At 37.4% G+C, this 16,258-nt stretch overlaps 1 protein-coding gene across 5 annotated transcripts in view; it reads left to right on the top strand.

Moving 5' to 3' along the window:
• The window catches only part of BRWD3 (bromodomain and WD repeat domain containing 3), a 189,350-nt gene extending 174,435 nt beyond the window's left edge, over positions 1-14,915 (top strand). For all 5 annotated transcript variants that reach the window (XM_064574290.1, XM_064574292.1, XM_045879890.3 and 2 more), the window contains one exon: positions 12,071-14,915. In XM_064574290.1, coding sequence (XP_064430360.1) covers positions 12,071-12,825 — 755 coding nt within the window. In that variant the 3' untranslated portion in view covers positions 12,826-14,915. The remainder of the gene's footprint in view (positions 1-12,070) is intronic.
• The last annotated feature ends 1,343 nt before the right edge of the window (positions 14,916-16,258 follow it).

Raw genomic sequence — 16,258 nt, 5'->3', positions numbered from 1 at the left:
TTTTAGCATTTAGTCCATTTACATTCAAAGTACTTGTAGATATGTATTTAGTGCTATTTTATTACTTGTTTTATGGTTGTTTCTGAAGATTTTCTCTGATCCTTTCTTGTCTTTCTCTCTTTCATGTCTTGCTGATTTTTTAAGTGATATATTTCTCTTTATTCTTTGCATATTTATTAGAGGTTTTTAATATATGGTTACCAGTACATTTGTATATACTTTGTATATACTCTTCTGTATATACAAGTATATATTAAGCTGATAATCCTTAAGATTGGACACATTCTTTACCCCCCTCCCCATGCTTTAAATATATGCTGTTATATTTTATATCCTTTTATCTTGTGAATTCCTTGCCTGATTTTTTCACAGAAATATCCATGTTTACTGCTTTTATGTTTCCTACCTTTATATTGTAACTTTTGGTCTCTCCCTTCTACTCAGAGTCCCCTTAAATATTTCTTGTAGGGCTGGTTTAATGCTTATGAAACTCCTTTAGTTCTTGAAAGGGAAATTCTACCTCCTCTTCTGAATGATAGCCTTGCTAATAGAGTATTCTTGGCTGCAGATTTTTCCTATTCCACTCCCTTCTGGCTAGGAAAGCGTCCGTTGAAAAATCTCCTGCTAGTCTTAGGCATTTTTCCTTCTATGTTACTATCTTTTGTCTTGATGATTTAAAAATTTTCTCTTTATCACACTACCATCAAGAGTGTTTCTCATTTCATTTATTGTACCCTTCATCTCTGCTATGTTCTTCTTTATTTCTGTGTTAAGTTTCTCATTCATGTCTTTCACTTTCTTCTCAAGTCCATTGAGGATCCTTATGATGATTGCTTTAAATTCTCTATCAGGCATGTTACTTATATCTGTTTCGCTTCAATCTCTGGCCATGGCCTGGGCCTGTTCTTTCATTTGGGATAAATTTCTCTTTCTCCTCATTTTGTCTACCTCTCTGTGTCTGTTTCTGTGTGTTAGGAAAGTTGCCTATGTCTTTTGCTCTTGAAAGTAGTGACTTTATGAAGAAGAGCCCCTGCAATGCCCTGCAGTGCAGAGTCCCCTGTTCACCAGAACTTGGCCCTTCATGAGAGGATCCTTTGTGTGTTGTTTATGCCCTGCTGTTGTGTCTGAGTCACTTTTCCTTTCAGTACAGTCATCTGAACTAACTTTCTGCCTTTTCTGGGCTGTGCCTGCTCTCTGTGGTATTAGTGGGACCCAGGCAGGCCAGCTCTGAGGGGGTGTGCCCTCCAGGGAACTAGGGGCATAACAGGGGTGTTAGCAAAATTTGTGCTGGGCTACTAGTTTTAAGTTGGAATCCTGAGGTACTACAGCAGCTGGGTCTATGCACCAGGGTAGCTGGGTGCATCACGATGTCTGTGGCTCAGTGTGCCCAGGCAACATGTCAGGGCTCGGCAGCTGAACATGGTGTGCTTTGGCAGCTGTGCACCTGGTGGCTGGGTGAGTCCCCGCAATGTTAATAAAATTTGCCCTTAGTCAAGGGTCCAGGCCAGCAGGCTTGAAGTGGGTAAGTCCTCAGGAGAACTTGTGGGCGTGGTGCACTGCTAGTGGGTTAGGTAGCAAGTATCTGTGCAGTCCCGCCTCCTGCACGTGGCCCATTGTTTATGCTAGGGAGCAGGGGAGGAAAATGCCACCTGCCAGCTCCCTCATTTTTGGAGAAGTCCCCCAACATGCTCCAAAATCAGTATGAACACGTCTCCTTTTTGTCCCCCGGGGTTGTATAAACCTGTTTTCCTGTTGCCTCCTGGTGCAATCTGCTATATCTTTAAGTGTGGCTACCCAGGTATCACTCACCCTCCAGAGTTGCCCAGTGTGGAGTCAACTGACTTTTAGAGCTCCAGGCTCCAGGTCCCAGTGGTTAAACAAACATAGGAATTCAGCCCCTGTGGTTTTCAAGGCCAAACATTATCGGGATTAGTCTTCCCTATGTGAGCTCCTTGGGGCAAGGCCCCATTTCTCTGCCATCTCCACTCACATAGCTACCTTCCTCCAGGCAGGAGTCTCCCTCCACATTTATGACATTCCTAACCTTTTGGATGCAGCTTCTTCTCTATATTTAGTTGTGGAGTTTGTTCTTCCAGTCTTTGGATCACTCTCCTGTTTATTGACTTGGATGTGGATGATATCTACTGAAAACATGGAACAGGGTGAGCTTAGGGTTCTCCTACTCCACAATCTTCCCAAACTCCTCTCTCCTCTTGTCTTTTTTTTTTCCTGTCTTTTTCTATATGAAGTTTTGTTTTAATTCCAGTATAGTTAACATACAGTGTTACATTAGTTTTTGGTATACAATATAGTGATTCAAGAATTCTATGCATTACTCAGTGCTCATCATGATAAGTGTACTTTAATCCCCTTCACCTGTTTCACCCGTCCTCCCACCCTCTGGTAACCATCAGTTTGTTCTCCATAGTTAAATGTCTCCTGTTTTGTCTCTCTCTCTGTCTTTTTTCCTTTGCTCATTTGTTTTGTTTCTTACATCCCACATATGAGTGAAATTATATGGTATTTGGTTATCTCTGACTGACTTATTTTGTGTATCCTTATACTCTCTAGCTCTATCCATGTCATTGTAAGTGCCAGATTTCATTTTTTATGGCTGATGAATATTCCATTATACATATATACCACACTTTCTTTATTCATTCATCTATCAATGGACAGTTGGGCTCCTTTCATAATTTGGCTATTGTAAATAGCGCTGCAATAAATGTAAGGGTGCATATATACCTTTGAATTAATATTTTGGTATTCTTTGGATAAATACCTAGTAGTGCAATGGCTGAATAATAGGGTAGTTCTATTTTTAACTTCTTGAGGAACCTCCATGCTGCTTTTCAGAATGGCTGCATCAGTTTGCATTCCCAACAACAGTGCAGGAGGGTTCCTTCTACTCCACATCCTTGCCAACATCTGTTGTTTCCTGTGTTGTTGATTTTAGCCATTCTGATAGGTGAGAGGTGATAACTCATTGAAGTTTTGATTTGCATTTCTCTGATGATTTGAGATGTTGATCACTTTTTCATATATATACAATAAACATTTATTTCCTCACAGTTTTGGAGGCTCAAAGTCCAAGATCAAGGTGCCAACAGGGCATCTGGTCAGGACTCTCTTCCTAGCTTGCTGATGGCTGCCTTCTTGATGTGTCATTACATGGGTTTTTCATTGTATATCCACAGACAGGAAGAGAGAGTGAGCACTGCTATCTCTTTCTCTTCTTTTAAGGATACCAATTCTAGTACTTTAGTGCCTACACTTATGACTTCATTTAATTTTAACGACTTCCTTATAGGATCTGTCTCCAAATACAGATACATTGGGGGATAGGGCTTTACCATATGTAACTTTTTAAAGTTTTTATTTAAATTCCAGTTACTTAATGTACACTGTTATATTAGTTTCAGTATACAGTATAGCAATTCAGCACTTCCATACAACACCTGGTGCTCATCACAACTGCACTCCTTAATCCCCATCACCTAACCCATCCCCCCACCAAACTCTCCTCTGATAACCATCAGTTTGTTCTGAACAGTTAAGAGTCTGTTTCTTGGTTTGCCTCTCTTTCTCTTTTTTTCCCTGTGCTCATTTGTTTGGTTCCTTCAGGTCCATGTATGAGTGAAATCATATGGTATTTGTCTTTGACTTATTTTGCTTAGCATAATACTCTCTAGCTCCATTTATGTCGTTGCATGAGTAATATTCCATTGTTTATGTATACCACATCTTCTTTATTCATTCATCTTTCAGTGGACATCTGGGCTTTTTCAATAATTTGGCTATTGTAGATAATATTGTTAGAAACATGGGGGGGTGTGTATCCTTTTGAATTAGTATTTTGGTATTCTTTGGGTAAATACCTAGTAGTGCAATTGCTGGGTCATAGGGTAGTTCTATTTTTTAACTTTTTGAGGAACCTACATACTCTTCCACAGTGGCTGCATCAGTTTGCATTCCCACCAGTAGTGTAAGAGGATTCCCCTTTCTCCACATCCTCAAAACATGTGTTGTTTCCTCTCTGGTTAATTTTAGCCATTCTGACAGGTGTGTGGTAATATCTCATTGCAGTTCTGAATTGTATTTCCATGTTAAAGATGTTGAACATCTTTTCATGTGTCTGTTGGCCATTTGTATGTCTTCTTTGGAAAATACTTATTCATGTCTTCTGTCCAGTTTTAAATTGGATTGTTTGTTTTTTTGGGTGTTGAGTTTTATAACTTCTTTATATATTTTGGATACCAAATCTTTATCAGATATGTCATTTGCAAATATCTTATCCCATTCCATAGGTTGCCTTTTAGTTTTATTGTTTCCTTTGCTGTGCAAAAGTTTTTCATTTTTATTTTTTTAATTGTATTTATTTATTCATTTGAGAGAGAGAGTGTGCACAAGCAGGAGGAGCAGCAGAGAGAGAGGGAGAAGCAGGCTCCCAGCTGAGCAGAGAGCCCAATGTGGGGCCCAATCCCAGGACCCTGGCATCATGACCTGAGCCAAAGGCAGATGCTTAACTGACTGAGCCACCCAGGCACCCCCCCCCCCAGAAGCTTCTAATTTTGATGAAGTCCCAGTAGTTTATTTTTGCTTTTATTTCCCTTGCCTCAGGAGGTATAGCCAGAAAGAAGTTGCTATGGCTGATGTCAAAGAGGTTACTGCCTGTGTTCTCCTCTAGGATGTTAATGGCTTTCTGTCTCTCCTTTAGGTCTTTCATCTGTTTTGAATTTACTTTTGTGTATGGTGTAAGAAAATGGTCTGGTTTCATTCTTTTTCATGTTGTTGTCCAGTTTTCCCAACACCATTTTTGAAGAGACTGTCTTTTACCCATTGGATATTCTTTCCTCCCTTGTTGAAGATTAATTGACCATATAATTGTGGGTTCATTTCCTGGTTCTCTATTCTGTTCCATTGATCTATGTGTCTAATTTTGTACCAGTACTATACTGTTTTCATCACTACAGCTTTGTAATGTAATTTGAATTCTAGAACTGTGATGCCTCCAGCTTTGCTTTTGTTTTTCAGGATTGCTTTGCCTGTCCAGGTCTTTTGAGGTCCAGTAGAAATTTTAGTGTTGTTTATTCTAGTTCTGTGAGAAATGCTGTTGATATGTTGATAGGGATTACATTAAATGTGTAGATTGCTTTCAGTAATATAGACTTTTTAACAATATTTATTCTTCTTCTGTTCCATGAGCATGGAATATCTTTCCATTTCTTTGTGTCATCTTTAATTTCTTTCATCAGTGATGTATAGTTTTCAGATGACAAGTCTTTCAACTCTTTGGTTAGGTTTATACCAAGTATCATAGTTTTGGTGCAGTTATAAAAGGGATCATTTTCTTAATTTTTCTTTCTGCTGCTTCATTATTGGTGTAGAGAAATGCAACAGATTTCTGTACACTGATTTTGTATCCTGAAATTTTACTGAATTTGTTCATCAGTTCTAACAGTTTTTTTTGGTGGAATCTTTTGGGTTTACTATATATAATATCATGTCATCTGCAAATAGTGAAAGTTTTACTTCTTCCTTGCTGATTTGTATGCCTTTAATTTCTTTTTGTTGTCTGATTGCTAGGGCTAGGACTTCCAGTACTATGTTAAATAACCATAGTGAGAGTGGACATCCCTGTCTTATTCCTGACCTTAGAGGAAAAGCTCTCAGCTTTTCCACATTGAGGATGATATTAACTGTGGGTTTTTCATATATCACCATTATTATGTTGAGGTATGTTCCCTCTGAACCTACTTTGTTGAGCATTTTTATAATGAATGGATGCTGTACTTTGTTAAATACTATTTCTGCATATATTGTGATGATCATATGGTTCTTATCCTTCCCTTTAGTAATGTCGTGTATCATGATGATTGATTTGCAAATATTAAACCACTCTTGCAACCCAGGAATAAATCCCATTGATCGTGGTGAATGATTCTTTTAATTTATTGTTGTGTTCAGTTTGCTACTATTTTATTGAGAATTTTTGCATTCATATTCATCAGCAATATTGGCCTACAGTTCTCTTTTTTAGTAGAGTCTTCATCTGGTTTTGGCATCTAGGTAATGCTGGTATCATAGAATGAATTTAAAAGTTTTCCTTCCTTTTCTATTTTTTGGAGTAGATTGAGAAGAATAGGTATTAACTCTTCTGTAAAAGTTTCATAGAATTCGCCTATGAAGCCATCTGGTCCTGGACTTTTATTTTTTGGGAGATTTTTGATTACTGATTCAGTTTCTTTGCTGGTTACTTTTCTGTTGAGGTTTTCTATTTCTTATTTTTTCAGTTTGGTAGCTTAAATGTTTCTAGGAATTTATCCATTTCTTTCCAGTTGTCCAATTTGTTGAACTATAGTTTTTCAAAATATTATTTTTTTTAATTTTTAATTTAATTTTATTATGTTATGTTAGTCACCATACAGTACATAATTAGTTTTTGATTTAGTGTTCCATGATTCATTGTTTGTATATAGCACCCAGTGCTCCATGCAATATGTGCCCTCCTTAATACCCATCACTGGGCTAACCCATTCTCTTAACAGTTATTTGTATTTCTGTGGTGTTGCTCATTATTTCTCCTCTCTCATTTGTGATTTTATTTATTTGGGTCCTTTCTCTTTTCTTTTTGATAAGTCTGCCTAGAGGTTTATCAATTTTTTTAATTTTATCAAAGATCCAGCTCCTGGTCTCATTGATCTGTTACATTGTATTCTTTGTTTCTATATGATTTATTTCTGCTCTAAACTTTATTATGTTCTTCCTTTTTCTGGATATAAGCTTTATTTGTTGTTTTTCTCACTCCTTTAGGTGTAAGATTAGGTTGTTTCTTTGAGATTTTTCTTGCTTTGAGGTAGGCCTGTACTGCTATATACTTCCCTCTTAGGACTGCTTCTGCTGCATCCCAAATGTTTTGTACTTTTGTGTTTTCATGTTCATTTGTTTTTATACATTTTGTTTAATTTCCTAGTTGAACCATTCACTGTTTAGTAGCATGTTTAACCTTCATGTATTTGTGGTCATTCCAAATTTTTTTTGTGCTTGACTTCAAGTTTCATAGCATTGTATTCAGAAAAGATGCGTGGTGTGATCTCAGTGTTTTTTGTATTTGTTGAGGCCTGATTTGTGATGTAGGATGTGATCTATTCTGGAGAATGTCCCATGTGCACTTGAAAAGACTCTATACTCTGCTGTTTTAGGATGGAATGTTCTGAATATATTTGTTAACTCCATCTGAATCAGTGTGGCACTCAAAGCTATTGTTTCCTTGTTGATTTTCTGTTTACATGATCTGTCTTTTGATGTAAGTGGAGTGTTTATGTCCCCTACTATTACTGTGTTATTATTAATTTCCTTATGTTATTTATTGTTATATATATTTGGGTGATCACATGTTAGGTGTATAAATATTTGCAATTGTTACATCTCCTTGTTGTGTTGTCTGCTTTGTTATGATATAATAACCTTCTTCATTTCTTGTTACAGCCTTTGTTTTAAAGTCTAGTTTATCTGATATGAGTATTGCTACTCCAGCTTACTGTGGACATGCATTTGTGTGATAAATGTTTCCCCATCCACTCACTTTCAATTTGCAGGTGTTTTGTGTCTAAATAACAGTCTCTTACAGGCAGCATGTAGATGGTTCTTGTCTGTTTGGGTTTTTTGGGGTTTTATTGTGGTTTTTGCATCCTGACAGCCTGTCTTTTGATTGGAGTGTTTAGTCCATTTACATTCAGAGTAATTATGGATATATATGTATTTAGTGCCATTTTATTACTTGTTTTGTCAGTGTATCTGGAGATTTTTCTCTGTTCCTTTCTAGTCTTTGTCACTTTTGGTCCTTCCTTTCCATGCAAAGATTCCCCTTTAATATTTCTTGCAGAGCTGGTTTCGTGGTCATGTATTCCTTTAGTTTTTGTTTATCTGGGAAACTCCTTATGTCTCCTCTATTCTGAATGACAGCCTTACTGGATAGTGTTCATTGCTGCAGATTTTTCCTGTTGCCTTGTCAAGTTCCTGTTGAGAAATCTCCATCCAGCCTTATGGGTCTTCCCTTATAAGTTAAGGATTTCTTTTGTCTTACTGCTTTTAAGATTTTTTATTTATCACTAGATTTTGCCAGTTTAATTACAATATGTCTTGGTGTTGGCCTGCTTTTGTTTTGATGGGAGTTCTCTGTGCCTCCTGGGCCTGGATGTCTGTTTCCTTTCCCAGATTAGGGAAGTTTTCTGCTATTATTTCTTGATAAATTTTCTGCCTCCTTTTCTCTCTTCTTCTGGGACTCATGTAATAAGAATGATTTTACATTTGATGGAATCACTAAGTCCCTTAAGTTTATTCTCATATTACATAATTCTCTCTCTCTTTTGTTCAGCTTCATTATTTTCCATTATTTCGTCTTCTATATCACTAAATCATTCCTCTGCTTCTTCCAGCCTGCTTGTCATTGCATCAAGCTTGTTCCAATCTCATTTATAGCATTCTTCATTTCTGACTGTTTTCTAGCTCTTTTATCTCTGTGGTGTCTCTTTGATGTCTTCCATTCTTTTCTGAAGCCCAGTAAGTACCATATGATTGTTGTTTAAATTTTGGACCAGGCATATTACTTATATCTGCTTCGATTAGATCCCTGCCTGTAACCTTTTCTTGTTGTTTCACTTGGGATGAATTCCTCCATCTTGGCATTTTGTCTAGGTCTCTGCCTTTTTCTGTGTGTTAGGAAACTAGTTATGTTTCCTGCTCCTGAAATTAATGGCTTTATGAAGAAGCAGTCATATAGTTTCCAGTACCTGTCACTTCTGAGATTTCTCTCTGGTTGTGCTACATATGCTCTGCTGTTGTGTTTTGGCTGAACTGTCCTTCAGCCCAGTTACCTGCAGAGGCTCTCCCTGCTTGCAGTGTACAGTATTTGTTCCTTGGCCAAAATTTGGCGTTTGTTTTTTTTGTTTTTTGTTTTTTTTTTTTTATTTGACACAGAGAGAGAGAGCAAAAGTAGGGGAAGGTGTACACAGAGGGAGAGGGAGAATCAGGCTCCCTGCCAAGCAGGGAGCCCGATGTGGGGATTGATCCCAGGACCCTGGGATCATGACCTGAGCTGAAGACAGATGCTTAACCATCTGAGCCACCCAGGCGCCCCATAAAGGTGGCAAGTTTTAACTAGTGCTCTAGTCTGCTTGTTAAATGAGACCTGATACTATTTCCACTCGAACTGAAGCCTTGTAGAACTCTTGTAGGGAAACATGGTTGGGCAGGGGTTTCTGCTATCTTCTGGGGGAGGAGCCCACCACACTGGTACTGGGGCAAGCTTGACTGAGAAGGGCAGTCTCATCAGAAAGCTGGGGTATGGGACCCAGTGTAGCCATGCTAGGCGGCCAGTATAGGCACTGCAGTGCTTCCTGCAGCTGGCTCTGTGTTTATGCTGAGGGGCAGGGGAGAAAAATGGCACCAGTCAGCGCTTGTTCCTTGAAAGGAGTCTCTATGAATGTTGCCTCTCAGGGAAGCACTCTGAGAAGAGCAGATAATCTCCCACCTGTGTGCCCCAAGCATTTTCTAGTTTGCTGTTTTCAAGCTGTCTGCCTCCAGGTTTTTTTGCCTACCTTCTCTCCAGGAGCAGCGCAGTGCCCTACAGGCTGTATCCCAGATAATCCTGGTGACCTTTAAAACTGCAGCAGGCTTTTAGAGACATGGTGTGGTAGGGGCTTGTGCTGGTCGTCTGGGGGATGGGCCCACCATGCTGGGACTTAGGCAAGCTTGACTGAGAAGGGCCATCCCACTAGAGTGCAGGGGTGTGAGGCTTAGTGTAAGCAAGTTAATTAGCCAGTGTCAGGGCTACACTGCTTCCCACTGGTAGCTCTGGGTTTATGCTGAGGGGTACTGGAGGGAAATGGCTCTGGCCAGCTCCTTTGTCTCTAGAGAGGCGTCTCTATGAAAGCTGCCTCTCAGGGAAGCCCTCGAAGGAGAGTGAATAATCTCCCTCTTGTGGTCCCAGGTGTTTCCATGCTCTGTCCCCAGGTTGTTTGTGTGCCTTCTCTCTCCAGGAGCAGAGCAGTGCCCTCAAGGCTTTGTCCCAGTCAAGCCTGCCAACCTTTAAAATTCTGGGCTTTAAGCCTCACTGGTTTTAAGAACTCATGAAAATCGGCCCCTCTCATTTTCCAAGCCAATGGCTTTGGGTAAATGTTCTTCTTGTGCATTCTGCTGGGTGCTCTACTCCCTCTCACCCTTCTCTGTGACCACAGCTCCCTCCCCTCTGCTGTACCCATGATCCATTTCTCCCCTAAACCACATCTGCATACTTCCTACCTAATTTAATATGGCCTCTTCTCTCCCTTCAGTTGTGGAGTTTGTTCTGTCTTCATGTTGATTTCTGGGGTATTTAGGATGATTTGATTGTTATCTAGTTGTGTTTGTGAGACAAGGTGAGCCTAGGGTCCTCCTATTCCACCTCCATCTTCCTCCAGAAAACCAATATATGTATTTTTTTGAGAGGGGAACACAATCCAGTCTATAACACCTAGACTATTAAACTAATCTTGTCACTATAGTTACCATACAACCCTAATCTTTGCTCCTTCCAAGCTTTTCAGTCCACTCTCCTGTTTTCCTCCTACCTCACTAGCTGTTCCTTCTCAGTTATCTTTGCCAGTTGTTCTTTATCTTTAGATGTTGGAATATCCCAAGTCTCAGTCATCAGCTACATTCTCTTTCTTTGTTTGCTCTCTTAATAAGCACCATAAGTTCTCTTGACCTTAAATGTTATCTCTTACTGAAATTTTCCAAACTTATATCTCTACCTATATATGAGTCTCCCCTGATCTCTAGACAGGTGTATCTACCTGCTTTTTTTCTTTTTCTTTTTTTTTTTAATTGTCTTTGCTTGGAACTCTAGTAGTATTTAAAACTGTAATCTTGATTTTTTTTTTTTCTACCATACTGCCTAAACCTGTTCCTCTTTCAGTGTTCTCCAACTCAGCATAATATCTCTACCGTTCAACCAGTTTCGCGTTGGTGGTATAGTGGTTAGCATAGCTGCCTTCCATTCAACCAGTTTCTCAGGCCATAAAACCCTGGAGTTGACCTTCATTCTGTGCTTAACACTTGACATCCAATCCATCAGCAGTTCCTGTCAGTTCAAACTTGAAAAATAAAAGGTTGGCTCTGATGGCTCCTCTAGAAGGAAACACTCCAAATCTAATCACTTCTCATCACCTCTATTGGTACATCCCTTATCATGTCTTACCTAGACTACTGCAATGGTCTCTCAACTGGTCTCTGCTTCTAATCCCTTCCATAATTCATTCTATGTAAAAGAACCATAGTGCTCTGTGAAAAAAAAAATCAGATCCTGTCATTCTCTTGTTCTAAAACCCTTTACCACTGGCAGTTATCTCCCACTACTCTGTTTTTTCTTCCACTCCAATTTCACTGGGTTTCTGTTTCCTCCAATGGAATGTTCTTTTCCTAGATCTCATTTCATTCAGTTCTTTTCTCAGATAATACCTCTACATGAAAGTCTTTATCTAAAGTACCCACCATGTATATACTTGAGATTTTTTATTACTCTCTTTTTTCTTTATATCATGTATCATTACTTGAAATTATATTAATTTTTTTAATTTATTTTATTGTCTATCAAGCTTTCCCCACTAAAATATAAATTCAAAGAGCAAGGACTTTGTCTCATTATTGCCATATTTCAAACTTCCAGCCATATAGTAGGTAATCAGTAAATATTTGTTCATTGAATTAATGAAATTATTCTGATACATGTTCTTACATAATTCTTTATAGAGCTCAAGCCCTTGAAATTTCTGCCCAACTTCCTCACCACCCATCATCCCTCCATACTCTCTTCCCTGCCTCCCCCCAAAAAACACAATTAGACAAAACTCAGAACATTAGTATCTTCCATTTCTAACAGATTTAAATTTATGTTCCAATACTCTCCATTATTTTACCCTATCTTTGGGTGCTAAGTATTTTTTGATGGAACTTTTATTTTACTTTTGAACTTAAATAACCATCTTCAGTGTCAAAGCTTAACTTTAAAAAATTATTCATCTTGATTTAGATCACTCCCTTGATGGACCCCTTACAAATGGTGATGGCAGAGAACCTCGGACAGGAATCAAAAGAAAACTACTTAGTGCATCAGAAGAAGATGAAAGCATGGGAAGAGAAGAGAAAGAGAAAAAAGAAACAAAAGAGAAATCACATTTGTCCTCCTCAGAGAGTGGAGAGTTAGGATCCAGTTTAAGTTCTGAAAGTACCTGTGGTTCTGATTCTGATTCTGAATCAACTTCCAGAACAGATCAAGATTACGTAGATGGAGACCATGACTATAGCAAATTCATACAAACCAGGCCTAAAAGAAAACTCAGAAAGCAATATGCCAATGGAAAAAGAAACTGGAAGACAAGAGGCACAGGAGGAAGGGGCAGATGGGGCAGATGGGGTAGATGGAGTAGAGGAGGCCGAGGAAGAGGAGGCAGGGGACGAGGAGGTCGAGGAAGAGGTGCAGGTGCCACTAGAGGGAGAGGGAGAGGGAGAGGAGGAAGAGGTGCTTCTAGAGGAGCCACCAGAGCCAAACGTGCACGTATTGCAGATGATGAATTTGATACCATGTTTTCAGGACGTTTCAGTAGACTGCCTCGAATCAAAACAAGAAACCAAGGCAGGAGGACTGTTTTATATAATGATGATTCTGATAATGACAATTTTGTGTCCACTGAAGATCCTCTGAATCTTGGTACATCCAGATCAGGCAGAGTGCGTAAAATGACAGAAAAAGCCAGGGTTAGCCATCTCATGGGATGGAATTATTAACAGTTAATAAATTTAGAGTAATTTAAAAAAACTCAATGGCCTTCTACTGCAGGGAATTTACTAGGAAATCTACAAAGCAAGTTGTGTGGGGACTTCTGCTTCCTTTCACATTGGTGCTTTTCCATTATGCCAGTATACATTTGTTTCAAGACTTTTGATCTCCACACTTCATTTGTTCAAACAAGCCTTACTCATTAGGCCTTAAATTAAAAAAAAAAATTCTGCCCACATATAGACACACACACACAACACATCACAAACACACTACAGATTTACTACATTAAAGGAGCATTCAGCTTCTTAAGAGTAGCATGACATTTTTATCTCAATTGAATATCCCTCTTTTGCTTTTGTATCACAGAAGTATAGCACCTTCTTACAGAGTTTTATATAGTTTGTTTTTGCCATTTTAATTCTTGTACCCAGTAATAATAACTTTTGCACAATACACCAATCCTATAGGCAGCTATTAAATGTTTACAGTTTCTATATTGTAAGAACGATCTGGATTATTTTACTCTTCCCAGGCCAAACTTTCATGAATTGTACTGAACTGAAGTATATATTTATACTACAGTTTTTTGGGGGTGGGGGGGATCTTGATATGCTTTTCATTGATTTGCTTAATTCATGTTAAAGGTGAGAAAGGGTTGGTGCCTTGTAAATATGTAGCAAATCTTTGTGGTGTGTCCTGATGTTTGCATTAACTTTATTAAAAAAGAATATTTGAGGTATCAATCTAGACAAGGTGCCAAATGCAAAAGTTTCTTGCATCCATTTTCTTTTTCCTATTATATTTTATTGCATTAATAGAACTTGTGTAGTTTAAAGAATAACTTAAACATTTGAAAAAATCCTCATCCACAAAGAATAATTTCTTTGAATAGTAGCTCAGCTACCTCTATTAACTACAACTACTGGAAACGTTAAGGAAAATAGATGCTGTTATTCATTACTAACTAAAAAAATAGAACAAGCTTGGTAGGAATGAATACTCATATGTTATAAGCTGAGAGGTTGTTAATAATTGTATTGGTTCTCAAATTAATAGTTGTAATTAACAAACTTTCATAAGTGTAGTATGCTGTACCTTAGGCTTTTTTTAGTACATACTTGTGTAAGTAGACTTGGTCTACTGCTTATGTATCTCTGCTACCACTTGCTATTTACAGCTGTGAGTGATTGGTTTTCATTTGAATTTTAAAATGTAACAAAACAGCTAGTTTGAATTGGAATGTTTTGGCTAGCAAATATTTTGAGGCAACTTTAATAGGTTTTGCTCATACCATTCCAAAGGGTTCTTCTGTTATATTCTTTTAGAAAAGAACCTCATTTCACTGCACATTGATATTCAAGTCATTATTTTATAGATTAAAAAAATCTTTAAAACCCTTATGGTCTTGTTTACAGCAGTAGAGTGCACATGATTCCATAAATGAGCTTGAGTTCCAAGATGAATTTTAATCCTCAAATTTGAGAAATTGCAGATTCACTAATTTGTTAAGGTGAGTGGGATAATATTAATCTCTGTTACTGTAACAGCAGATTTGTTGCACTTAGATCAGACTTTGGAGATTAAAAAAAAAAAAAAACAACAAACTTCATGTATGCCTAGTAATCCCAGGATATTTCTTAAACTAATGTGTTTGTTTCATGTTTCCAATCATTTTGTGCATCTGAAAATCCTTAAGTGCAAAGGAAGGAGTACACACATAACTTTGCTCTTTTTGTTTGGATCAGGTGGGGGTTGGTCCTGTACTAACTTTAAGCAATTTTCACTTGCAGTAGAAATGATGTTCAGGCTTTAAGAAAGTATTGTTGTGAATTGTTAATGGCACTAACTTCTGTTACTGAACAGTAGATCAAGCTGATTTTTTTGTTGTTGTTGTAGTGTTGTTGTTGTTGTTGTTTTTCACTAAACCAAAACTACTGCTGGTTAAACTCAGCTGACACTTTTAACCATACTATAGATTCAAAAACATTCACATTTGAAACTCTGCATTTGATTTTTGCTAAAATGTACTATTTTAATTATTCATCTCATGGTCATTTAGACTAAATTTGTGTCTGTGTTTTCCTAGAATCAATAATACTTTGACTTACCCTAATCAAAGTAACATAGTTACTTAAATTCATGGATATACCCAAACATGTATTACGTGTATCATTTTAGTGTGAAATTTTTTGTTGACATTCTTCTATGAAGAGCTGACCCTTCCAAATGTAGAAGAATTGCCATTTGTGTGATTTTAGCTATCTCAAGCTTTATTTATAATTTATTTTGAAAAATAAAAATGCCACATTTATTTCCCATATGTCAAGATTTTCTAGGTTTAGATGATTAGAATAATAAGGCTGAAGACATTTGTAAGCACATTTTATATGTAGTGAAATACTGTGAAAATACTAGTGAACAGCATTTTGCTATAATATTGATTTCAGTTATTAGGATTTAAAAGTCACCAGGGTATGTTAGATGAGCATATTTACCATTTATTACAAAACAAACAGATTATTTTCTGTTTGCATGCAAATTATTTTAATACGTGTGAAAATAAAAGTTTGGAAGATAGTATTTTTACTTTTATATCTGAACACTTTCCCCCCAATTTATACTTTGCTTGTTTGTAACGCCGCCTCCTGTGAATGTGTTGTAATTTGTATCACATTGAATATTGTACACTTTAATTTTTTAGTGTATCATTAAACCTAAATAATACCAGGTTCAGGCATAGCAAAGCAAGTAGGAAATGAGGTGAAAATTTTGAAGAAAAGTCTAAATCTTAAATGAATTGCTAAGAAATAAACTTATATTTAGGTCCATGAGAACATACACATGTATAAACCTAATCCTATGCTGGATATTAATAGTCACTGAACTATAATATTTCTCATAAATGCTAATAATCTTTTAATTCCCAGCTTTAAGATCTTAACATGTGTATCTGTTTATGAAAACAGAATTGTGTGTTCTATGTCTTGTTGTGTGTAACTCTTCCAGCAATAGGATGCTTTCCAAAACATTCACTAGCCTATCAGCCTAATTACTAAATTTGTGTGTGTGTGTGTGTGTGTGTGTAGATTTTTTTCCAACTTGACACACTTTGTCTTGGACATTAAAAAAAGAATATTTTGTATGGAAGACAGCTGTATTCACAGCCTACCAATTCTTTGCCTCTGTTTAAAGCACTTAGCCTGTATATATACTGCTTGATCATCCATTTCATTATGCCTTCTAGATAAACTAGGTTTTTATCATGTACATGTGTCCCTCTATTTTTTTAATTTATCTCTCCTTCACTTGTTTCTTTTTCTGTTTCCCTTCCCAGAGATCAGGCTTGTGCTAGAATTCTTCATACAGCACTTTGTTTCACCCAGAGGCTAAGAAATTGAGTAAAATTCATAAATCTCATAATGCACAATTGTGTGCTCA

Source organism: Mirounga angustirostris, unplaced genomic scaffold (assembly GCF_029215605.1).
Source record: "Mirounga angustirostris isolate CCGP_5_RB_7025 unplaced genomic scaffold, mMirAng1.0.hap1 SCAF_11, whole genome shotgun sequence".
Lineage (NCBI taxonomy): Eukaryota > Metazoa > Chordata > Mammalia > Carnivora > Phocidae > Mirounga > Mirounga angustirostris.
This window is presented reverse-complemented; position numbering and strand designations above follow the sequence as displayed.